Genomic DNA, 24,925 nt, shown 5'->3' with positions numbered 1-24,925 from the left:
TTCCTGAACATAAAACTTTTATATCACATAGTATACAACTTTAAAAAATCATAAAAATCATAGCTAAAAGTTATAAATTTTACAAAGTCATAAAAATGATTTTAAACTTCCGTTTACTCATGTATAATCATATTTAAGGAACATATCTATTTCGTACATACTAATAAATTAGAGTGATGATTCACATCACGCACGCCTAATTAATTTTTATTTTTAATTAAAATATTAAATCAGTCGGCGTGCATAAACAGTAATGCACACCTAGCATAATGTTTATCATCACTCAATAAATTAATGTTTACAAATACCACTTTATCACTTTTTTTTTTTTTTTACATGTCCACACAAGGGAAGAGGAAGGGGGGATTCAAACTAGTGACTTCCACTTCATAAGACAGAATTCACAGCCGATTGAGTTACTCTTTGGAGACCACTTTATCACTTATCGATGGTTATCTCCCCCCCCCCCCCAACAAAAATCGATTTTGTGGTGTTCGTTCAATGGGTGAAATAATGACGTGGAAATTAAATTTTTGTGAGACGTTTTTTTGGAAATAATTTCTGGAAATTTCCTGAAAGGGCCCATAAATGAAAGGAAAATTGCATATACCACCACGCTACGTACCATTTCCAAACGGGAAACGTGCCATTCACTTCTTAAATATTGCAATATTTTAAGATTCTTAACCCGTTCTTCAGTTTCGTGCGGGGCCCGATTCTATTTCCCACGCATTTCCTTCTCCCTCTCTCTCTGTCTTTCTTGGATTCTGTAACAAACGGGAAGAGCAGAGAGAACAGCCCACCCAACCAGAAAATAGAAAAAAATTTACCACAAACAGAAATAGTTGGTTGCACGATCTTCGAAGCAATCACAATATACATATTTCTTTCATGATTTTTTTTTTTTTTTTTGTTTTTTAAAATTTTTCCAAAAAAGGCTTATATACACGCGAGCACGCAGCCTTCGTTCATTCATAAATTTCGGATTGCTTTTTCTGCGCTTTCTGGTTAAGCAGCCTTTATCTGAGGAACTCAAAATAGGGGCTAAAAGAGGCGTGTATCTCCCATGCGGTTTTTCAGGGCTGTTGCTGAGCCTCCTTTCGCCTATAAAGCCTTTTTTCTCTCATAATTTTAGGTGGGTTTGGTTCTTTCCCCCCTTTACACACGTGGGTCTGCTGAAAATTGAGGTTTTGATGGTGGGCTCTGGTGTAAAGAAAGCTTTGGCCGACTCTGGCCTCTGCTCCATTGCTTTGCTGTTATGGGTGCGTGCGTGTTGGCAATCTGTCCTTTGTGGAATGGTTGTTTCGTGTGGTATTTGAGGGGTTACTTAACTTTAACGCTTCCTACGAAACGCTGTTTTATTCACTTTAAGGAATGTTATGATGTGGGTTGTGCTCGGTTTCTGATTTCTGGAGATGGGTTTGAAGAAGGACGAGAGTTTGGCGATGGATTTGTCTTGTCTGGGTGATATTGTTGGTTGGTCACAGTTCTCATTGTTTGGTGTTTGTTCAATTAGAGATTTTGGAGTTCCTTTTCTGCTAACATTACTTGTTTGCTCCCTGACTGCAACGCCGGAATGCTTACTTTTGTTTCGTCTGAAATTAATTCTATATTTTCTTTTTCTGTGTTTTTCCCCCCCCCTGATTTTTGTAATTAGAATCGAATCTGGTGATGTTCAATTCACTTTCCAATTGCATGCTATTATTTGGAGAATGATATTTGTTTCATTAAGCAAATGATATTTGTGGAACTATATATATGTTGTTCTGTAGGGGACTTAGAAATTGCACAAGTATGATAGATCGTCTGGTTCGCTATTGTTTATGGGACTGATGGACAGTTGAGGAATGCTTATTTCGATTTAGTTGTTAAGGGATACCATTTGTCTATTTTTTCTGTTAATTACAAGAACTAAGTGAATATTTTGCTCTTCATCAGTCCAAAGAGATTGGACAGAAAAGTGAAAACAATATTTGAATGGAAGAGAACCTTGTAAATTTCCTTTCGTATCTTCTTTATATCTTATGTGCTAGAGCTGTTTTTTATATGATATTTACTTAAGAAGTGAGACACAAGAAATCATTTATTCTTATTACTAGTGTTCTGGGAAATTTTTAAGCCATAACAGAGAATTAGTTTTGAAGGCTTGTGCTATTTTTTTTTTTCCTTCCGTAAACTCATAATTTATTATTATTTCAATTGGTGTCTACTCTCCCTCAAAATTTAGAACACATTATTTCATCTATATATGATCAGTCATAGTATGCTTCAGTTTCAATTGAACTCAAATGATATATGTAACGTTACCCTTTTTCTTGTTTTCAGGTTGAAGATCTTGTGGAGATATTTCTTGCTTGAAGCTGTCTATACTACAAAATTTTAGTGACAATCTTGGTATGTTTATTTCTACTGCACTGCTACATGTACTTTTTTTTTTTCTTCCTTTCATCAATCATATCTTGTTCATTTAGTTCAGTTGATTTTGACTCGTACTGTTCCTTTGCATCAACTGTAATCTTCTTTTGGATGGCTTTCAGGTTTTTCTTTTCTGAGTTTTGTTCTGTATATCTCTTTCCTGTCTGATGGCTGAGGAAAGTGTCAATTTACCTTTGACCCCTGAAATAACTAAGGCAGATGGGAATAATTTGAGAAGAAATTCTACGGGAAAAGCAAGTTCTTCAAATGGTGGAGAAGCTATTCTTCCTCATTACCTCAGGGCATCTACTGGTTCTTGTCATGATTTTTGTAAATATGGGAGGAAACATGCATTAGAAGCAAAGGCAAGAAGTCCCATACTGAAGAGAGTTGGAAAAAAACCCACTGACACCGGATTTCTTCTAGTGAGTGTAGATCTGCCAGGGAGGAAGAAGATGCCAGTGGTCAAGCTCAAACCTGACTTCAAATCCCAGGAGTCTGATATCCCTGAAACCATTAAGCAGGAAGTGCCCACACAATCACCTGTCAGCAAAAATCCAACAGAAGGTAAACTTCTGACGGAGAGGAGAAAGACATCAGGGGTCAAGTTTAAATCTTCATCACATGCGAAAACCCGCTCATATGATACCCCCAAAACCATGAAGCGGGAAGTGTCATCATCTTCTGGAAAAGTGGAAGTTTCTTCGAAAAAAGATTCATCAAAAGCTAAAAATTTAAACTTGTCTATGAAGCATGCTACTTCTTTGAAGCTGGAATCTTTGACAGTGAAGCCAATATCTTCTCCTAAATTTTCAGGAGGTATAAGTAGCCTAAGAAAAGGTGATGTCAAAATTGGGAAGCGGGAAGTGTCATCATCTTCTGAAAAAGTGGAAGTTTCTTCAAAAAAAGGTTCATCAAATGCTAAAAATTTAAACTTGTCAAAAAAAAATGTTACTTCTTTGAAGCCGGAATCTTTGACGGTGATGCCAATATCTTCTCCAAAATTCTCAGGAGGTATAAGTAGCCTAAGAAAAGGTGATGTCAAAATTGGCAAGACGACCGGGATGTCCAAAGTAGCTGTAAAGAAGGCCATGGCTTCCCCAACAGCCTCATTGTCTTTGAAGTCTTCTGTCAATAGTGTTGCAGGATTAAATGAAAGAAGGCGCAGGGAATTGCAAGCTGCGCCCCCTCTTATGAATAAGAACAAGATTAGAAAAGCTGAACCTAAGCAACCCAACAATGATGAGGTTATGGAGAAAACCTTGTATGTCATCAAGATGGAAACTGAGAACAAAACTTTGGAATCTGATCAAAATGAAGGCTTTGCAATTGAATTTTCACCTGCTTTATCCTCATCTCCAAAGTCTTCATCCCTCCCAAATGCTCCTTCTTCTTCATCCTATGAAGAAGAATCTCAAGAGGACTCTGAATGTACGATGAGTGAAGCAGAATATGACTCACTGTCAGAAAACAGTGTGGAAAACATAGAAGAAGCAGACACATTGGAAGAGGGATACAAAGGGAGGCCCACAAAGGATGGGATGGTTTGTTCTGAAGATAAAAATTGCCAACCGTTGAAGTTAAAGTTCAGGAGGGGGAAGGTGGTTGATGTTCATTCTGTAAATAACAGTCCAAGGAGGCTCAAATTTAAGCGAGGAAAACTGCTAGGCGAGGACCAAAATGTCAAGGCTGACGCCCGAAGGAGAAGCTTTAAGAGGACAGAAGGAGTTGATGGTGACACAAACGGTTCTGAACCTGGTTCACAAAAAGTTGTTTTGAGACATCAAGATGTGCAGGGGAAGAATGCTCAGGGTTTGTTTAATAATGTCATTGAAGAAACGGCAAGTAAACTCGCTGAAACCCGGAAGAGCAAGGTTAAGGCCTTGGTTGGTGCTTTTGAAACTGTGATCTCCCTCCAAGACAAAAAACCTTCTGCAAACACTGTAACTTGAGTTAAAAAGAACCTTTTTGCATTGACAATCCATTGGTTTCAAAAAGAGTGATAGGAAAATAAATCTAAAGCTTGTAATAGAGAAGTGAGTAACAAGCTTATGGAGCTGCAGCAGTATCATAGTAGATTGCTACAGTTAACATTAGAGAGTCTGCGTGTAGAGTTGAATGGAGAGTCTTTGTGGTGTGCTGACATGCTTCTTATACATTTCTGAAGGGTATGCTGCTTCTTGCTTTCTTTTTGAATTTCATACCTAATGTGATCGATTTGTGCATTATGAATAAAATCAGTATAATCTTGACGTTATTTAGTTTGAGTGGGAAAATAAAAGTCTGTACAACTATGGATCATTTAGTTTTATCTTCTTCCTTTTTTTTACTAAGAATTGGCTGTATTTGTAGTATGTTAGATGTTGCTTTTCCTCCTTCCAATACTATGACTGATCTAGTCTTTTAATTTGTTCAAGATTGCTTCTTTTGGTGGTCATTTCCATTTGTTCAGAATTGGTCAAAATTTGTTCGGGCAGCATTGTACATGCTGTTGAGATTCCTAATTTACATGTGTGATTTCATCCCCTGTCCAGGATGCACAGGCTGGGAAGTTTTACTTTCTATAGACCATCCTTAGAGGATTTGAACTTCTCGTGCCAAGAATCTAGCTCACTTGATTTGCACCGTCTCTCTTTCAAGAAAAAACTTTTCTTTCTTGTACTTGTAGAGACTGTTCTCATAATACTAGGAGAAAATATATTTTTTCTATGTGTGGTTTGGATTGAGTTTGAGTTGCTAACTTGTGGTTTAAAGAGTTGTGTTTTACCTGTGTTTGCTTTGAGTAATGCTACTTTTCACACACATTTCACACTCGTTGACATGACGTGTTTTTAGTGGTTTTTTTTAAATAGCTGACATGTGAAGCTGCTTAAAACACTTCATGTCAGCCGGTGTAAAATAAGTGTAAAGAGTAGCATTACTCATTTGCTTTTGGTTTATGAGTTTAACGTATTCAAATTATAATGAGGTTGTTATTAAGTGTTTTAGTTTTATTTTTATTCGAAGCATGTGATTTCCGCATACAAATTTTAATGATTTGAGACTGAAAAAATATTAAAAGAAGCACTCTCAAGTGGGTCAAATCTAAATTTTTAACCACAGGTTAGCAGTTCAAAGTTCATACTCACCAAACCACAAGTAGGTAAGTTGTAATTAATCCAATCCTATTACATTTTACTTTTTTAAAAAATTATTGTGTGCCAATTGGCAAGTTATAATGTGTCCATATAATGGTCTAAAGGAAGGGTATATGCTAGATAAAATGCAAATCCTGTAAGCTAGTCTCTAATATATTGCAATCTGAGGTTGCTCTACACTAATTTGGTTTGTATACCGGCAATGCAAGTAGTATTTCCATGTCCAGGATGCCTTGTATACATGGAAATCTTTACAATGATTCACAATGTTCTTGGATTTAAAAAGGAAGCACTGTGCTTTTCCTTTCCTTTTTTCTTTCATTTCCTGATTATCCAATAGAAAAAAAAGAGTATAAGAAAAAGAAAATGTTGTATTTGAAGACTGTGTTGGTGGATGATTTAGTGGGAATGAGCTTATGCAGATCCATTACACTATAAATATATCAACTTTCCTGGATCCTTTGAATGTTTTTTTTGTAGTTTTGTCTGCTATGAACTTGAATATTTTTTTAGCATTTGTTAGTTCAAACTACTCTTTACTTGATAGTAACATGTTGCCAGTTATGAATTTTATTCTGTTTCTGTTGTTGATGAATCATTTTCCGAGTTCTTACTGGTGCATCCTTCTAAGCTTTTTTCTCCTATGTAGTATATATGTTAATATAGTATTAAAGCCCTAGTCCTGATGACAATTTCCAGTCCTTCATCTTAAATATTCTTCTGGTCTAAAGTGATATTCTTAAACAGGGGAGGAATCATGCTATTGAAGTAAGGACAAAGCTTCTCATGCCCAAAAAAATAATTCTGCAATAAAAAAAGGTTTAATACCTTTTTAGTCCATGTGGTTTGCACTTTTATACAATGGTTACTTTAGTTTTAAAAACTTCGTGCAAACTATCTACAACATGGGTAATCAAAATACAAGATGATATATATATATTTTTTGTTTTATAGCTGTAAAATAATAGTTATAAGTCAAGATATACACCATCCTTTCTTAATATTGAACTTTTTATTTTTATTTTTATTTTAACCTTTCCAAGTTTTTGAAAAAGTTTTTATGAAGCATATAGGCCCATGCCTTGTGCTTTTGGGCTTCATAAGCATTTGGAGTATATTCCTTCCTATACAATTTTCTTTTTCTTGCCATAAGATAGGGAGCACCCAACAAGACATTTTCCCTTTCATAGGTGAAAAATCATTTTCCCAATTCTTTATAAAAAGCGACCATCCCAACTTGGCAATATGAAAATGACAAGAGCCCAAGATTTTAAAAACTCTTCTTTTTGTCTTTGCTTTAAGGGGGGAAGAAACTCTATCCATTCAAAAAGTAAAAAATATTTAGATAGTGAATATTATTAAATCTTTTAAAATTTTAAATAACATTGCATTATCTACATCTTGAAGTTGAAATTGGTAAGGATACTATTCTACCATCTAATTTAAAAATAATAATTAATTTAAAAATAAATAAAAATCTTAGATGATACACTTTGTCTAAAAAAACAACAGGTGGTGATAATAGAAAAAGAAGAGGAAAAAAAAATAATAATAAAATCTGTGTAGAGGATAGCCAATCAAGAGATGCCACCTACGCGCAAAGAATCTTTGGCTGCGCTGAATTGATTCCTGACACGTACCTCTCAGATACAGACAAAACAATTTAAACTACAACAGTAAAAACACTGGTCATCTTCTCCGAAAATGACCTCCATTACACGAATGACAAATCAGACTCTAAAAATCCGCCACCTAGCCAGTCACCCAAACTTGTAATCGTGGCACGCTGCTATTCGGCCTTCCTCTACAAAATGGGACTGTGTTGTTACGATAACTTTCCTAGCAATATATTACATTTTCTTCTTCAATATGGAGAGCAGGCAGGCCATTCCTCTCCTCAGTCGCTCCCAGCCCTGCGTTTCGGTTGCAGTGCCTCTCTGTGACTGTGTTTTTTAGTTGACGAAACTGCCCCTACCCAAAAAGCAAAATTCCCGATGCTTCCTTGCGTGTAATTGGTTTTGTTTGTCTCGCTTTGTTTCTCTTTTCTGGGTTTTCCTGTTGCTTTTTTCTGTGGTTTGCTGACCCCAAGTCTCTGTTCAATTTCGTCTGCGCAGAGTTGGACTTTCAAGGGTTTTGGGACTGCTCGGAATTGGAGATTCGTAAGCTGAGGTGAGAATTTGGGTCTTCGATTTCGTGTTAGTTACGATTTGGTCCACTTCTCGGATTCTTTGCATGGGTTTTGTTTTAATTTTCATAGAGGCTAGGGTTTTGTAGAAGTCTTGATTTTTGTTCTGCTTTTGTAGAATGGAGTCGAGAACTATTGTGGGTTTTCTTTTAAACTGATTTGTTGCTTAAATTTGTAGTGGATGTTGTAATTTTGATGTGAAGTGCCTGTCGATCTAGAATTTTAGAAGTGACTGACATGCTTTGAGAGAAGTCAGTGAAATTAAGTTAATTTTCACGCGACTGAGTGATTTGATTATTGGTAGTTAACATATGCTTTTGGCTTTAAATTGTTTGGATTTTGTTTAACGAGTTGAAACGTGGTCTATGTTACAACAGAATTCTAGTCGAAATGATGCATAGCTACCCATTTCGTTAGACTAGTTCGGCATTTCTTCTTTTGATAAGTCATGTTCAGGCTCTTGAAAAAAAAATAAAAAAAACGTAATTGGTTGTGGAATTTGAAGAATTTTCAGGTGGGTCCTAATTCTACTAAGATGTTGAATTGTTACAATTTATTGGCTACATCATTTGCTTTCACAAGTAGAAGAAGGAATATATGTGAGTTAAGTGAATGTCACTTCACTATATCTCTTTAAAACCCCTTTAAGCTCCCATATGCCATAGTTATTGGACTTTGAAGGACTTCCTGTTTTTAATCTAAAATTTTATTGCTTGGTGGGGAATAGTTCATTGTAAAAATTTAAGTTGTTATATGGCCTGCAATTTATGTCGACAAGGATATTGTGGTGACTTTTTCATGGATATTGAAGAAGTTCAGAAGGTAATGGAATAATAGCCATATGTGAAAAGTGACACCAACAGCGTTCCAGGGAATTGTATCCTACTTGTGTAGATACAGGCAATATTTTCATTTCTTTTGTTTTTGTGTACTTGACAAAAAGATGAGGAAAATGCTATTTGTATTTGTATCGACATTGAATTGGATATGCGTGTTGCTACAACATTCTTTAGCCTTTCTAAAATCCAATATCAGCATTGCTAATGCTTGTTTTTCTATGTGAGTGAGAAACTATTTTTAAATCTGAAGCTTTTGAATCAGCTATCTTGAATAGCACTTTGTGCTTGCATTTCGGCAACTAAGAATGGCCTCTTGATCTAATTATGTTTTCTGTGGTTGAGATGTGACTGCTGGAACTATGCTCTTTCCATTTAACTCCAATGTTAGAAATTTTGTTGTTCTACGGTAATTCCTCCATCAAGATCATGATTTTTTATTTTGCTTATTTTCTATAGTGTCTGGCTGAAAACTTAGTCACCAAATGTAATCAGTTTGAAGTGTAACTAAGAGAATTTTTTTCTTGGTATGTATGACAATGATTTATGATATTTGTTAATAGGTGGCTGACAATGATTCTAACAAAGCAGTATCGTTGCATACACTCAGCAAGCTGTCGATGCACAAAAGGCCATCTAAGCGAAGATGTGATATTCCTAGTATTTCAACATTTGAACTGGAACCCTAAGTTAATTGCTACTCTGTCCTGTGTATGCAAGTGGTTTGATGATCTTGCAAAGAGAGTACTATGGAAGGAGTTTTGCCGAACAAGAGCACCAAAGATGATGATTGATCTGCAATCTAGTGGGAGTCACAATGTAGATGGGAACTGGAGAGCACTGGGGAAACTACTTATTTACTGTTCAGGGTGTAAGAAAGGGGGCCTGTTCAATAGCATTCAAATCCCAGGCCACTTTGTTTATAGGACCCGGTTCTCTAGAACATCAGGGAAGAGTTTTCTTTTGCCACAATGCAGAACAGATGTTTTATATGTGTCTGACCCTTGTGAACATCTTGATCAAGGCGAGGAGGGAGACGTGGGATTTTTCCGTGGAGTCTTCAAGTCATTCTCAGTGTCAAAGGTGCGGAAGATGCTAATCAAGAGGGGGGCCCAGCTTCATCCAACAGAGGTGTGCCCTTATTGTAAGGCAAAGTTGTGGAACATGCTGCAGGCTCAGATGATACCACAAAGTGCCAGCTGCAGGTTGGGTTCTTATGAGGATTGCATTGAGTATTATGTGTGTCTAAATGGACATATGCTTGGGATCTGCACCCTCTTACCTCTGTCTGATTCAGAAGAGGCCTCTGAGTTGGAGTGATAGTTGGAATGAGACTCAGGTATCCTCTTGCACCAAGTATTTCTATGTTTTGTTAGATAGAACTGTGGAAAGATCATGAAAGTGATCTTTTTTAGCGGCACATCCACATCAATCAATAAGCTTACTTGGCAGCAATATCAATATTTAACCATTCTGAGCATGTTTTTGTAGTCATCTATAGAATTGTACCAGACAACCCCAAGGGATTGCTCAATTAGCCACGGACCACGCCTCATGAAGTGGAGGTCATTAGTTTGAAACTCTCCTTGGAGTCCTTGCCCCTACCCTTGGGACCAATTACACACACACATATATATAAGAACTGTAGAAGTAAAAAGAAAGGAGATAGAAATTGCTCAGGTGATATCTCAGATGAGTACAAAACCAACCATAGTATAATCATTTAGGTGGGACCCGTTGCCTGGCCAACTTTCACTTTGGTGTGTGTGTTCTTCATGGAGGCTAGGCAGTTGCATGGTTTTTATGTACATTTAAGTAAGCTTTACGAACTGTATAACTAGGTAGTTGTGAGATCAGGAACAGCTCATTAAGATCGTATTGACTTGAAATTTTGGTTTTGGGCATCAAGGGTATGCTGAATTCCAACAATGATATTCTTACGCATCAATTAGACTCTGAATAGCTAGTCTATATCTTTAAGACACAACACCTTCGATGACAAATATTGCCTTGAGTTGAAAGTTAATCCTAGCTTATGCTTATGTATGTTTGTCTTAACCTTCCTCTGTTGTCAATTTTGGGTATTCCAGTTATGCTAACCCCTCTTATTGGAAGCAAAATTTATATCTAACATGTCAAAGTTTGTCCAGAAGTTTCTTTTTTAATTTACGTAGTCATTCGTACTTAAAGGAATCATGTAGCCAACCCCAATTAGTTTGGATTAAGACCGTAGTGTTGGGTCCTAGACTTGTATATTCCTTTGCTGCTGCTGTTTCTATAATTTCTGTGATATTATGCAGTAATATCTTGATGGTAGTTTTTGTGCTTTCTTCCTTCGGAAAGGGTTCTTTGTTATATTCTAACAAGACATATCCTCTCCTTGGACAGATTTCTAATCATTGAGCATAAAGTTGGGTAGGTCAAACATGTGATGCCTTTTGTTCAACTTATTTGGTGGAAGTTGGAATCAGACCTTCACAATATCATATGGACTTTCGACTCTGCTGCTTCAGCCTGGCCTGGTCAAATATTTCCCATAGAAAGGCCAAAAACAGCTGCTAACCATTTCCGTTTAAATCATCCTTTACATTAAATGTTAATGTAAATTTATGTTCGATCCATATATGTATTTGCATGGCAGATTGGTTTGTGCAATAATCTATACACACTCGTTTATGATAAACTAGTTGCTTTAATTGCCTTCTTGATTTTCTCTACTCTGCCTTAAAGAATGGATGGTCAGAATTTAATATTGTTGTATTGTATCTAAATGTGTTGATGATGTCGCTTGATACTAAATTTGTGGTAATTCCTTTTCTAAGATTTGTTCTTGCATTTTCTTTGTAGAATCATTAATGAGCATATAATATAAACCTTGGAAGTTGGAACTCATGACTATCAACCCTAGGCAAGCTGTTATGCAAGTTGGAATATTCACAAGCAAAAAAGGGGGGAAAATCCAGCAAAACTCAACAAATTTTTGAAAAGCCTAAAGCTCTACTTATATTCGTTCAAAAGATATCAGAAAAAATTGGCTTGACTAGCCCATTACATGGTTCTATTAGAGAACATGAATACAGAGAAAACAAAAAATAAACAAAATGAAACTTCATTAAGCACCTAATTATAAAGCGTATCATCCTCGTCCCTTGCAAACAGATGTGAACCTTCTTCTGTTTCTGTTTTGTCAATGGAACACTTGAACAAATCAGACCCGAAACCCCTGGAATGCTGCAAGGTTCTTGCAAATGCTTGGTACTTTTGGATGTCGGCCTGACTTACACTCTTCCTGGCGTACTTGAGGGACTCCACAAAGTGAGCTGCCTTGATCTCCGATACTCCATTATCAGCATCATCCTCTTCCATAGCTTCAGGGCTCCTCCTTCTCCTCTCCAAATCCTTCTCAATATCCTCCCTTATAGCGTACTTGCAAGCCCTCTGGCATATTTCCGTGATATCAGCCCCGCTGAAGCCTTGTGTAAACTTGGCAAGAGCTGCAAGATCAACATCTTGGGATAAAGGTGATTTTCTCAGACAGGCTTTAAAAATCTGAAGCCGCGAACTCTCGTCTGGGAGAGGGATATAAATCAACTGATCAAGACGCCCTGGGCGGAGAAGTGCCGGGTCAATTATATCAGGCCGGTTTGTAGCCCCAATAACAAAGATAGTTTTCTTGGATGACAATCCATCAATCTCAGTCAATATTTGGTTGAGAACCCTATCAACAGCACCACCAGCATCTCCCACGCTGCTTCCTCTCTGAATGGCAATGGAGTCGAGTTCATCAAAGAACAGAACACATGGTGCTGACTGGCGGGCCTTGTCAAAAACATCCCTAACATTAGCCTCACTCTCTCCAAACCACATGGTGAGTAGCTCAGGACCCTTGATACTAATGAAATTGGCTTGGCACTCGTTGGCAATAGCTTTGGCAAGCAGAGTTTTTCCGCAACCGGGAGGGCCGTAGAAGAGAACTCCTCTCGACGGAGACATGCCGAACTTCTCAAACTTCTCCGGATGCTCCACCGGGTACTGAACCGTCTCTTGCAGCTCCCTCTTGACACCCTCAAGGCCGCCAATGTCTTCCCAGCTCACATGGGGAACTTCCACAACTGTTTCACGCAAAGCAGAGGCAATGCTGTTTCCAACCGCCACTTTGAAGTGGTCGTTTGTGACAGCCATGGAGCTGAGAACGTCGGCATCAATCGTCTCATCATCCATATCCATTACATCCAACTTCTCTCTAATACATTGCAGTGCAGCCTCAGTGCAAAGAGCCGCAAGATCAGCACCGACATGCCCATGAGTCTCCTTTGCTACTTTCTCCAAATCCACATCTTCCGACAGCTTCATGTTCTTTGTATGAACCCGAAGAATCTCAAGACGACCGACCTCATCCGGAACACCAATGTCAATCTCTCTGTCAAACCTCCCAAACCTTCTCAGCGCGGGGTCGATGCTGTTCGGCCGATTCGTAGCGCCAATAACGACGACATTGGCGCGCGAGTTCAGCCCATCCATGAGAGTCAAGAGCTGGGAAACAATCCTCCTCTCCACCTCACCTTCAGTCTTATCACGCTTGGGAGCAATGGAGTCAATCTCATCAATAAACACAATGGAAGGAGCATTCCTCTCCGCCGCAGCAAACGCTTTCCGCAGATTGCTTTCACTCTCTCCGGCCAACATCGACATGATCTCCGGCCCATTGATACAGAGAAAGAAAGCACCAGTTTCATTAGCAATAGCCCTTGCAATCATCGTCTTCCCGGTCCCCGGAGGCCCATAAAGCAGAATTCCTTTTGGGGGTTTCACGCCAATACTCTTGAAAAGCTGCGGATGCCTTAGAGGCAACTCCACCAGCTCTCTAATTTGCGCAACTTGTTTCCTGACGCCGCCGAGGTCTTCATATCCAACGTCGCATAATCTCTCTTCCTCCTCTCTCTTCACAGGCTCTCCTTCGCAGTAGATTTCCGTGTCAGGCGCAACCAAGCAGAAAGGTTCAGGGTCGGTCTCTATGACCTTGAACTCCACGCTCCTCATTCCGCCTCTGACGACAAACAAATCGCCTTTCCTCACCGGCCGGAACGAGCCATCAAAGTAAGGCCTCAAGTAGGCGTCGAAGAGGTTTCCGGTGAGCCCGTCGACGGTGTCGTCCAGAGGAAGAACGTGCACTTTCTTGCCGTCGTAAACGTTGGGGCATTCGTGGACGGAGACCATGTCGGCGATCCTGACTCTGAGGTTCAACCTGACCACCTTGTTCATGCCGATCTTGGACTTGTCGCATGCCGGGTCCGCCACGACAACGCAGACGGTGTCCCTCCGAAGTTTGCCTCTGATCAAGACCGTGTCGGTGTTGAAGAGGTTGAGGCTTTGCAAGGTTTCTGGGTGGAGTACGACGACAGAGTTATCGCCGTCCTGCATGTCGCCCACCGCCAGCCTGTTCGGAACTTTCTTGGGCTTGAACATGGCGGCGCCGGTTTTCTCGTCTCTTTTCCTTTTGCGAGAACTCATGGACTCCGCTGCCTCAGTTTTCATGGTGATCGGATTCCAAACAAACACGCATTGACACACAGAAACAGAAAGAAGAAGAGCAAGAACAAGAAAGAGCATGCAAGAGGGTGCAGTGGTGGTTTTTTGGAAATATGAGGCGAGGTGTTTATATATATAGTGGTGATTTTTTGGATTCCCAGAGAAAAAAGGTCACTTTTTTTGTACGTTTTCCTTATCCGGGTGGGATAACGCGGTAAAGCTCGGAATTTGTTTGGTTTTTTTCTCTACAATTCCCGGGGAGGAAAGGAAAACGAGTGGGTAAAGAAAACACAACACAACAATTAGAGTGAATTTTCCTTGAGTATTTATAAGGTTTTATTTTTATTTACTTTTGAGAGGTTTGCCTTTTTCCAAATAATCCAATCCATATGGAGGAGATGCTTTGCATGGTTTTGAGATTTATTTGATGTGAGTGGGTATACGAAATAGTCTTATCTTAATGGGGTTCTCGGTTACTAAAAAAAATGAGAAACACTTTGGACCCCTGATCTACTACCCTTTTTGACATGTCCCCCTCAAATTTTCAAACCTCTCACTTTGAACTTCTGAACTTTCAATTTCTATCACTTTGGATCTCTCCGTCAATTTTTGTTATTAAAACTCTTAAAAATACAAAATTAAACTTCAATTTTCTTTTTATTAAAAAATAAAAAATTGACAAAAAAGGAAGAAAAAAAAAAAAAAAAAGGTTACAAGGTGCCCAACTGTGGGTCACCTTGTGATTTTTTTTAATATATTTTTTAAAAAAATTTAATTTGAAACTAAGGATAAATTTGAAATTTTGTAAAAAGGTCAAGAGTATAATTGACATTGTCTGACTTTTAATGTTTAAAATCTAACGGATGGGTCCAAAGTGATAAAAATTGAAAATTTAAGGGTTCAAAGTGAAAGGTTTTAAAGTTTGAGAGGAGCATGTCAAATGGGGTGGTTATTCAGGGGTCCAAAGTAAAGTTTTCCTTCAAAATCAATTATTTAATTCTTGTGTTTGTACTTATATTAAATTGATCTAAGAGGATCTTCAAGTAAACTATCGAAATGAATAAATCTATGTGGTGTTCTCTGCGCCTACAAGGTCGGGTACTTCTCTTGCCGGACATCATGGTGGTTCTCCTCTTTAGACAACTTTGATCCAGTACCCACAAATGCACCTCTCCCTGCTGTAGTTCTCACGTATGTTTGTTGATGCAATAAGCGTTGCTTTAAGCAGATTCACCTCTGGACTGCCCCTTACAAAACGTTGGTTTTTGGTGGCCTTTTCTTGGCCGGTGGGCCAAGAATCCAATGGCTAGAGCCATACATTTGGCCCATTCTCAGTAGATCTTAGAATTTTTTTCTTATGTGATTTGGAAAACCAAGAGTGCTACTTCTTCCATATCTTAATTTTATCTAGGAATTTTCAATCGTGGCGATTGGCGAACCCCATGAGAGTTGAGGCTTGTGCGTACATTAGTATGATGCAGAGGATTCAGCTTTGCGTTTTCACTTAAGAAGGATTATGTTTCCAAGCCAAGAGATAAGTTTGTATAGGGAAACTAAAAGCATCAAAATTGACCAAAACTGAAAAACAAGTAATACGAACAAAGATCACAATGAGTATAAACAAGGATAAAAAAGTATATTCATAGGATCATACATCCTGATCCAGCCTAAGCTCTGATTCTTCCGCTTCAAAGTCCAAACCGGTAATGCTCATCTGGCCGATGTTAACTGCAGAATACAGAATTGTGACATAAAATCAGAGTATAAAAGAGCTGTACATAATGAACAGAAGCTTTAGACTACTGCTATTAGAAGTATACTGTAGTGGTCCTGTGAAACTAAAGGAAAAGCTCAAGCTCGAGATATGGCGTGGTTGCTGACTCGCTACGTATAGGAGAAAGGATACTCAATAAAATTTGTTTTAATCAAGGTAAGAGATGGAGAATTGAGCATTCTGAAACTAAGGTGACATGCTACTACTGCAAATGCAAGAATTGCAATTCTGATCCTAGAAAAATAATGCAGTGAGCTGCATAGTAAAATCTTAGAGGTTGCATCCAAACAATATCCTAAATCAAGTTTCATGTGACTAGCTTCAGGGAATTTAATTATCAAAGTAATCAACATAGGATGCCTGCCTCCTTTGGAAAAATCAAAATGAGTAATTTTAAGACGACAATCTCAACTGAGTTGCATCTTTAGAATAGCCACTCTTAGAAAGGGGTATTGTCTATTTGCTAACATGGGATAAAATAAAATACAAGGGAGGAATTTATTTTAGTCTGAGAAACAATTCAGTTCACTTTTTAAAGGATGACAATTGAAATCTGGCAAGCATTGGATATGCTTAAAATATACAGGCCAAAATCGTCCTAGTAGCTATAAGAAGTTAATTTCTCCATATCTTCTCTTCAAAACATCCCCTGTGCAATTATATTCATCTAATCTATCTTTATGTTCCAAAATGGTCAAAAGCATAGTGGCTAGAAGTTCCCATTACTTAAGAGTCTCACACATGCTAGTCGTGCACTGAACAAATGGCTGAAGAGTGGACAACACCAACACAGTTAACAATATTTAAACTGTTGTGTCAAGAAACCAAGCAGGTAGGAGAGCCTAGACCAGTGCTTAGATAACAGAATCTTTTCCATATAAGTTATAAAAGAGAGAGAGAGAGAGAGGGGGGAAAAAAGACTGCATCACATACCAACAGCATTTAGCCCGGCTAATTTAGGCATAAATTGCCTGATATGATCTTCTGCTGCTTTCTCAGCTTTCAGTGTCTCACATGCAAAAGAAACCAAAATTTTGTTGTTCCCATCCCTTTGCTCAACCATACCCACAACATCATTCTCCCACCTGCCTCCACATAAACATGAGCATGGAAAGGGATTAGTTATTCGCATGCAATTATGATAAATTTTAACTAAGTAAGAGATGTCAATGACAAGAGATGAGAACTTGGGATTTATTATTAAGGATAGAACTATAATTTTTTTTTTTTTTTGGATAAGTTGGAGGCAGAATTTTAAATGGTTTCAGACTTAAATATATATAATACTTTATGAAAAGAAATTTAAACTATTTAGACAGAAATCATCATATGAACAATTCTCAGGGTGCATTAAGCTTTATATAGTTTAACCATTTTCGACAGATAACTGCAATCTTTCACACAAAATAGCTCCAATTCCACCTACTTTAGAGAAATACGTTGCACAAAAGCTGATTAAAAAGGAAAAAACCCAAATGAAAACAGAGCTAAAATAACTTCTTCTTTTTTTACGGATTTAGACATTAATACATTGAAAAAATAATGCAAAATATCAATATTAGAATGTAGCCTGCTTGAAAACCAGAAAAATCATTCAAGATAGCTTACCCATGAGCGTGCTCAATGCTGTGGAAGCGGGCAGCATCATGGCCTCTACACTCCACAACAAGAGCTTGTTCTTTCTTTCTCTGCAATATATTAGAAACTACTAGAGGAATTGAGAAAAATAAAAGAGTAAATACAAATTACATCCTTGAGATTAGGGATAATTACAAATAACCTCCCTGTCTTTTCGAAACCGTCAATAAACCTCTCAGCGGTTTGCAGTAAAATCAAATCATTAAATTTTATGTTCCAATTGATAGACTCTCTCATGGGATAAATATATGTTGCTTGAAACACCAAATTTAGCTCTCAATTGAGCTTAAAGTTTCACAGCAGAGAAAGCAAAGGAGCTTTGGTCTTGGATTTGGAAATTAAACAGTCCTATTTCCGTCCATTCTAAGGGTCAAAAGAGGCTAAACTTTTGTGTTTCACACAATACATGCACGTCATGTTGGAGAATCCATCAACTAGGACTTAAAAAAATGATAATTTCATTTTTATTCCAAATTACATGGAGATTTTGTGACGATTTTCAAAAGAAATGGAGGTAATTTATTATCATCCCTAACTTGTACTTTACCAAAAACAAAAAACAAAAAAAATAAATATATTTTGTATAGTGGGCTGATATTTATGTCTAGATAAAGAAGAAAAAAGGTTAAGAAGCAAACAGCGCCTACATTGAAGTCTGTAATTGTGAGCTTGATCAAGCGGTAATCCTCACCCCTACTGCACTCTCTTTCACATTCCAACTCTTTAAACATGTAAAAATAAAAAAAAATCCAAAATCCAAAAAACACAGAATAATTATCATGGCACAACAATCAGAACATGTACAGAAAATTTCTGACATAAGCCTTGATAGACATTGGACCAAGTGAACCAAGAATCCTCTAATGGGATGACTATTTCTTTTGATCACCTACACGATAATTTCCATCATCTACGGCTGAAAAATTCTCAAAGGCTAAATACATAAGGATGTCACTTGCCAAGGAAACAAATACAATGGTGTAAGAAATTAAATTCAATCCAATTCCCTAAAGTTTCTATCACTATTGTGAACATGTTTAGTTTAAAGTCTCTGTATACACATCAATTAAGTGTAGGCCTGATTTTGGCATGAGATATATGTATGCCAACAAGTCTATCAGGATTTTACTCAGAGAAAAAAGAACAAAGAAAGATATCTAACAAGGAAATAATTTGAGTTTCTGGTGAGCATTCATCTTATTGATGCACCACTCGATTATCCCATTCACCTTGAGTGCCCATAAGCACAAGTTAATCTTTTCAACGGTTCATTACCATATCGGATTCAGGAACATGACTAAAACGTAACTACAAAAATATCTAAGCATGATCTCAGAGTTAAAATTCATGGATAGCGTTGACAATCATATCTATGGCCTGCATTTTCCATTTAATATTATTAAAAAGTAGGCCAACCTCCATCTATATAATAGAAACAGGAGTAAAAGGCAATCTACGCATATATTTAACATGCAACAAAATTTTTCAAGAAGAAAAAGAATACCATATACCCCCTTTCACACCAAGGTGGTTTAAACTTTTACTTTCTGGGCTGCTCAAATTCTCTTACTTTCCCTAGTGTCCCAGAACCCCAAAATGACCAAATAGTCGTCCTCCAACCAATCCAACCATATGGTAGAATAGAACCACAGAAGTAAAATAAAAATCCATATGTTTTTTCAACATAAACCCAGTTACAAGCTCTACAAGAAACATACGAATGATCGATTAACTGAATTCTCAGCCCACAAATTAACAGTAGATTCAAGCATAATCCTGTACCAGTGGGGAAAAAGACAAAACACATTTCGTATTTATACATTCAGAAAGTAATACCAGTGCCATGAAGGCCATAGCAAATGGAATAGGGAAGCTGGATGAAGTGGCCAGAGATGGAGCCACATGGCAACAGTGCTATTGATGCCACTCCTTCCATCACCTTCTCCACCTTCCCAGTCCTCGATTCTACTTCTCCTCCTTCCTCTGCTACAGGTTCTCGAACAAAAATTCAATAAGAAAAAAACAACAAAATATGTTTGAGAAGAAAGCAGATAACAAATAAAATATTAGTCGGTTTTTCTCAGTACCCATCAATTAGATTCCCCAGAAAATGTCTCTTTCTCGCCGATGGTTGTCACTAATTACACCATTCCAGACCTGTGGTATCTTGGGGGTGGATTGACCATGAAAGGAGACCTTAAAGCGGCGGCGTTTGATGTGCCTATGAAAACCGACAAAGTAAAACATGTGTTATGTAAAGATATGATATGCCCATATTTTTTAATAGCAGGATAAAATTAGAATAAATAATATTAAAAATTAATGTACATTTTATATATTATTAAAAAAAATATATACAAATAGACGGGGTTGAAAGAAGTTCTTCCAACCTCATTTAAAGAAAAACTCTATCCATTTTTATAGGCGCCGCCGCTTTAAAGTCTCCTTAAATGAAATAGTGAAAGTTTATAATTAAAATAGTGAGACTAATGAAGTGTTTTAAAAAAAAGTTGATACTTAAAATAAAGAAAGCTGTACATTTAATTATTTTAGTATGTAAAATTTAATGAGACTGCTAATAATACTCAGCGTAAATTTGACATTTAGCCAGTTACCATAATATCCTCCAACCCAGTCAATTGATTGCCATGTGTCCTTCACGTGGTCTTCTAGTATTTTTCACAGATTCTTTGCTCCGTCAAGTGAGTTAACTATCTACTGTTCTTTTTTTCTTTTCTTTTTTCTTCTTTTCCTCTCAAATACATGGACGAGTCCAAGAAACATGTAACTACAAAGCTGAAGTTGATAGCCACAGAGAGAGAGCGGGAGAAGACAGCACATCTAGGAGGTTACAACCGAATTTCCTGGAACAGTTGGTCAAAGCGGTGAATGATACAATCTTAGCAACAGAACAGGAAGGAAGCGTTAAGTGGGAAGTTATTGGGTCATGAGTGAGAAGTTTGGAAAAAAAATTCTAAGGCAAAAAGCAAGAAGAATGATTGAAAATGAAAATTATTTAATTCAATATTTGAATATAAAAAAACCCAGACCTAAGTTTGTCGTCTCGATTAAGCTGGCTGTGCAGCATGCCATGCAAGTTCACTATAATCTCATAACCACAAGTTCATCTTTCCAACTTTTCATTACCGTATCAGGATTCTGAAACATGACTAAGAAGACATACAAATAGATACAAAAAGTTGATAAATCCATGGATTGATGGTCTTAACAATCATATCTATGGCATGCATTTTACAATCAAGCTACAAGCATACATTTGGCATGCAAAACTATTTTTCTACAAAGAAAAAGAATGCCATATCATATCCCCCCTTTCACACCAAGATTGGTTTCGGATTTTTATAGTGCATCACAATTTAAATACAAGATATATTAACCATTGACTAACTCGAAGCTTGTAATTTCTATAAGAAAACATGTAATATACAAGAAAAGAAACTCATTAATATTAGCATATAATCTTTTTGTCAAAATTTAGGCATAATGAAACTAAATACAAGTTCAAAGAGTTGGTGAGAAGACTCCTTTATCCTCTGCAGCTGGAGAATCTGTTCCAGATTCAAGCCTCTTGAAAACCAGCTTTTGTTGGCTTAGCTGGCCATTAAAAATTGCTGTCTCTGGAGTGTCTATTAACACCGTGTCTTCATCCTTAAACTCTCCTCTTAAGATTCCCTTTGCGAGTTCATTTTCAACATTCTGTTGAATCACTCGCTTGACTGGCCAAGCACCATAGTTTGGGTCATACCCAAGATTTCCAAGTAGCAAAACAGCTGCTTCGGTCACCTGAATTTTTATCTTCCGGTCTGCAAGCCTCTTTTGTACTCGTTTCAACTGCAAAATACATGCATGCATGATGTAAGGCTTTTGAAGTTGACAACATTAAAACAAGTTTCCTCAAAGTCAGTTCAAAGAGACCAAGATCTTGGTTTGGCTTGCTTGTATAAATGATTGTATGAAGGTCCGACAAATATTGTGACAAGACCCCAATGCACATACAAACATGCACATCTTATTCACTAAGTGGAACCATTTATTATTAGAGCATTAGCATTAGCATTAGCATTAGCAGTAGATGCCCTATATGCTATTCTCTTCCTTATGTTCAAGGAAAATTTCAAAACAATAACAAAAACCTACTCACATTAGATTCCCTTCATTTATGTCTTCACCACCAATAAGTATGGGGTGGCAGAGGTCAGAAATTCTATTACGTTGGATGCATGAGCAAACTTGACAATTGAAAAAACAAAAACCATTCCCATAATAAATTATAATTCAAGGAACTGCTTGCAGAAGAAAATAATTGTTAAGCCAATGAAGCATCATTCTAGAGAAAGTTACCTGTAACTTGACGATGGTGTTTATCTGATCGCGGTCCATAGGTTGGAAAACTAGGTACTCGTCAACCCGGTTCATAAACTCAGGACGAAAGATTGATCTTGCAGCATCCAATACCCGCTGCTTAATGGTTTCGTATCCTAATTCCTTTGGTGAGACATCATCATCTGTGTTGAGTATATACTGTGAACCCACATTTGATGTCATAATTATGACAGTGTTTGTAAAACTCACAGTGCGACCCTGGGAATCAGTTACTCTCCCATCATCTAAAATCTGAAGGAACACATTGAAAACATCAGAATGGGCCTTCTCTATCTCGTCAAAGAGAATGACTGCATATGGCCTCCTGCGAACTGTCTCTGTCAGCTGTCCACCTTCCTCATATCCCACATAACCAGGTGGGGCCCCAATTAATCTTGAAACTGCATGCTTTTCCATGTATTCACTCATATCAATTCTAACAAGAGCTTCTTCTGTGTTGAACAAGTATGAAGCAAGTGCCTTGGCTAGTTCTGTCTTTCCAACACCGGTGGGACCCATGAACATGAAACTAGCAATTGGGCGGCGTGGATCTGAGAGACCAGCTCGAGATCGCTGAATAGCCTCAGCTACCGCTTTCACGGCAGGATCTTGGCCCACAACGCGTTTATGCAGCTCTTCCTCCAAATGTAATAGCTTCTCCCTTTCTGATTGTTGGAGCTTGGAAACAGGGATACCCGTCCATTTACTAACAATTTCAGCAATATCGCTTCCAGTAACTTCCTCTCTCAGCATGGACTTTCCAGATTTCATATATTCGACCAACTCTTTTTCTGCACTTCCAAGTTGTCGCTGCAAAGAGTTGAGGCTCCCATACTTCAGTTCAGCAGCACGATTAAGATCATACTCACGTTCAGCCTGCTGGATCTCAAGATTTACTCTGTCAATCTGTATAAATGAACAGAAAAGTTAGTCAAATAGAAATCCTTATACTTCATTATTTATAACCAATTTCCACAGTCTATTTTCGAAATCAATTGATTTAACTAAGAAATTAGGAAGCTTACATCCACTTACAAACTTTGTTTCACCTTTGACACAACAAACATATATTATAAGAAAGAAACTATTGACATTAAAAACAAGTACATTACAAACATACCTCTTCTTTGATTGACTGAATGCGGGTCATGACAGACTTTTCATGCTCCCACTGTTCAGTCAGCTGGGCTTGCTTCTCCTTGAGGATAGACAACTCAGCTTCAATCCGATACAACCTATCTTTGGAAGCTCTATCTGTATCATTTTTGAGAGAAAGCCTCTCCATCTCCAGCTTCAACACCGAACGGTTGATCTCATCAAGGACAGTTGGTTTTGAAGTAATTTCCATTTTCAGTTTGGCAGCTGCTTCATCAACTAGGTCAATAGCTGCAATTTGAAAGTATATTAGCTCTCAACTACACATAGATCTTAACATTAATAGGAAAAACCAGTATTTCTTAAGCTATGGGCTACAAAACTTTTCAGAACCTTACACCCCAGCTGTTAATTGAAGAAAACTAAATCAAAAACAACTTCCATGGACGTGTGACATACGTCTGCCATTTCCAAGTGCCAAGTATACGGAAATCTAACTAACACACTAGTTTTTCAACATAACACGAACCTTTCAAATGTTGTGTTGTGTGATTTATTATTACCTTTATCGGGTAAAAATCGGCCACTGATGTAACGGTCTGAAAGAATTGCAGCTTCCACAAGTGCACTGTCAGAAATGCGGACTCCATGATGTAGCTCATATCTTTCACGTAGTCCCCGTAGTATAGAAATGGTATCTTCAACCGTAGGTTGATCAACATAAACTTGCTGAAAACGACGCTCCAATGCTGGGTCTTTCTCAATATACTTGCGATATTCATTCAGGGTTGTTGCACCAATACAACGCAACTCTCCTCGACCAAGCATAGGCTTCAACAGATTGCCTGCATCCATTGCACCATTTGTGGCACCTGAAAGCAAAATCAGAGATTTGGGTCAAAATCAGCATTTTCATTCTTCACTATGTTTCATGTCCACATACTAGGAACTACGACAATCTACTGTCAAATTCAATGTGGAGAATGAAAATTTCTATGTAGAATTAATCACAAACGGCATAGAAGGGGTCAGTTCTTGTAAGTTAGTATAACTTTATTGGGGACCAATAGAAAGAAAAATGCTTCTTGAAATAGAAATAACAAAGATTATGAAAGCTGCATTGGATAGCTTTTTCCGTATTTAAAAATCAGACATTTGAAAATAATTTACTAAGCATATCACCTGCACCAACAACTGTATGAATCTCATCAATGAAGAGTACAATTTGGCCATCTGATTCTGTAACTTCCTTGAGTACAGCCTTCAGCCTATCCTCAAATTCTCCCCGATATTTTGCCCCAGCAATGAGGGAACCCATGTCAAGTGATATTAGCTGTAACGAGAGACAGTAGGTCAGATCAATATCCAGACTTCACCAATCATATGCACAGATTAGCACATTTGTGCCAATGGATATAGCACACACCTTACGATTCATTAGAGCCTGAGGTACGTCACCTTGAACAATTCTTTGAGCAAGCCTGTTGAAGAAGGTACATTAAGATTAACACGCACAAACACAAAGTAATGGCGAGGATACGTGCCCAAAGGCAAGCCTTTGGACAAGACAAATAATTCAATCCAGTTTCCTATAAAAACTTCTAAATAGAGACAAGGCTCTAGCTTTGACTAAGGGCTTACCCTTCAGAAATCGCCGTTTTCCCCACACCAGGCTCTCCAATTAGGACAGGATTGTTCTTTGTTCTCCTGGAAAGAATCTGGATGCACCTGCGTATTTCATCATCTCTTCCTATCACTGGGTCAAGCTTTCCTGCTTTTGCCATGGCTGTCAAATCTTTTCCATATTTTTCCAGTGCTTCATACTTCCCCTCGGGATCTGTAGTAAATTCAATGTGTACCTCGCTTAAGCATTAAGCACAATTTTTTTTTTTTTGCATAACTATGTTAAGTACATGAAATAAAAAGATTATCA

At 37.7% G+C, this 24,925-nt stretch overlaps 5 protein-coding genes across 8 annotated transcripts in view; 2 read left to right on the top strand and 3 right to left on the bottom strand.

Moving 5' to 3' along the window:
- Positions 1-716: 716 nt before the first annotated feature.
- On the top strand, positions 717-4,672 carry LOC132183013 (uncharacterized). 3 transcript variants are annotated; one of them, XM_059596398.1, is made up of 3 exons: positions 717-1,135; positions 2,326-2,394; positions 2,538-4,672. In XM_059596398.1, the coding sequence occupies exon 3, from the start codon at positions 2,583-2,585 to the stop codon at positions 4,365-4,367; it is 1,785 nt and encodes a 594-aa protein (XP_059452381.1). In that variant the 5' UTR covers positions 717-1,135; positions 2,326-2,394; positions 2,538-2,582; the 3' UTR covers positions 4,368-4,672. The 3 variants fall into 3 exon arrangements, with proteins under 3 accessions (XP_059452381.1, XP_059452383.1, XP_059452382.1); XM_059596400.1 differs by lacking the exon at positions 717-1,135 and adding an exon at positions 1,146-1,476; XM_059596399.1 differs by lacking the exon at positions 717-1,135 and having other exon boundaries at positions 1,493-2,394.
- Positions 4,673-7,441: 2,769 nt separating this feature from the next.
- LOC132182978 (EID1-like F-box protein 2) lies at positions 7,442-11,269 on the top strand. The gene is made up of 4 exons (XM_059596359.1): positions 7,442-7,560; positions 7,667-7,721; positions 9,137-9,912; positions 10,962-11,269. Exon 3 carries the CDS (start codon positions 9,147-9,149, stop codon positions 9,891-9,893), a length of 747 nt encoding a protein of 248 aa, XP_059452342.1. The 5' UTR covers positions 7,442-7,560; positions 7,667-7,721; positions 9,137-9,146; the 3' UTR covers positions 9,894-9,912; positions 10,962-11,269.
- Positions 11,270-11,693: 424 nt separating this feature from the next.
- On the bottom strand, positions 11,694-14,210 carry LOC132182159 (cell division cycle protein 48 homolog). The gene has a single exon (XM_059595350.1). The coding sequence runs from the start codon at positions 14,181-14,183 to the stop codon at positions 11,694-11,696; it is 2,490 nt and encodes an 829-aa protein (XP_059451333.1). The 5' UTR covers positions 14,184-14,210.
- A 1,468-nt stretch (positions 14,211-15,678) lies between these two features.
- On the bottom strand, positions 15,679-19,743 carry LOC132181172 (uncharacterized). Of its 2 annotated transcripts, none has more exons than XM_059594265.1 (6): positions 19,602-19,743; positions 19,351-19,500; positions 18,162-18,235; positions 17,485-17,564; positions 16,810-16,961; positions 15,679-15,830 (listed from the first exon to the last, which is right to left on the bottom strand). In XM_059594265.1, the coding sequence occupies exons 1-6, from the start codon at positions 19,603-19,605 to the stop codon at positions 15,751-15,753; spliced, it is 540 nt and encodes a 179-aa protein (XP_059450248.1). In that variant the 5' UTR covers positions 19,606-19,743; the 3' UTR covers positions 15,679-15,750. The 2 variants fall into 2 exon arrangements, with proteins under 2 accessions (XP_059450248.1, XP_059450249.1); XM_059594266.1 differs by having other exon boundaries at positions 19,351-19,497.
- Positions 19,744-20,893: 1,150 nt separating this feature from the next.
- LOC132182158 (chaperone protein ClpB3, chloroplastic-like) overlaps positions 20,894-24,925 on the bottom strand; it is a gene marked incomplete at its 5' end in the record, with an annotated part of 6,485 nt that continues 2,453 nt past the window's right edge. The window contains 7 exons of the mRNA XM_059595349.1: positions 20,894-21,366; positions 21,877-22,803; positions 23,018-23,283; positions 23,556-23,864; positions 24,175-24,325; positions 24,419-24,473; positions 24,634-24,829. Of these exons, the coding sequence (XP_059451332.1) occupies positions 21,037-21,366; positions 21,877-22,803; positions 23,018-23,283; positions 23,556-23,864; positions 24,175-24,325; positions 24,419-24,473; positions 24,634-24,829 (2,234 nt within the window). The remainder of the gene's footprint in view (positions 21,367-21,876; positions 22,804-23,017; positions 23,284-23,555; positions 23,865-24,174; positions 24,326-24,418; positions 24,474-24,633; positions 24,830-24,925) is intronic.

The sequence above is a fragment of the Corylus avellana genome, chromosome ca5 (genome assembly GCF_901000735.1).
Source record: "Corylus avellana chromosome ca5, CavTom2PMs-1.0".
Lineage (NCBI taxonomy): Eukaryota > Viridiplantae > Streptophyta > Magnoliopsida > Fagales > Betulaceae > Corylus > Corylus avellana.
Note: the sequence above shows the minus strand (reverse complement) of the source record. Positions and strands in the feature narration are given on the sequence as shown.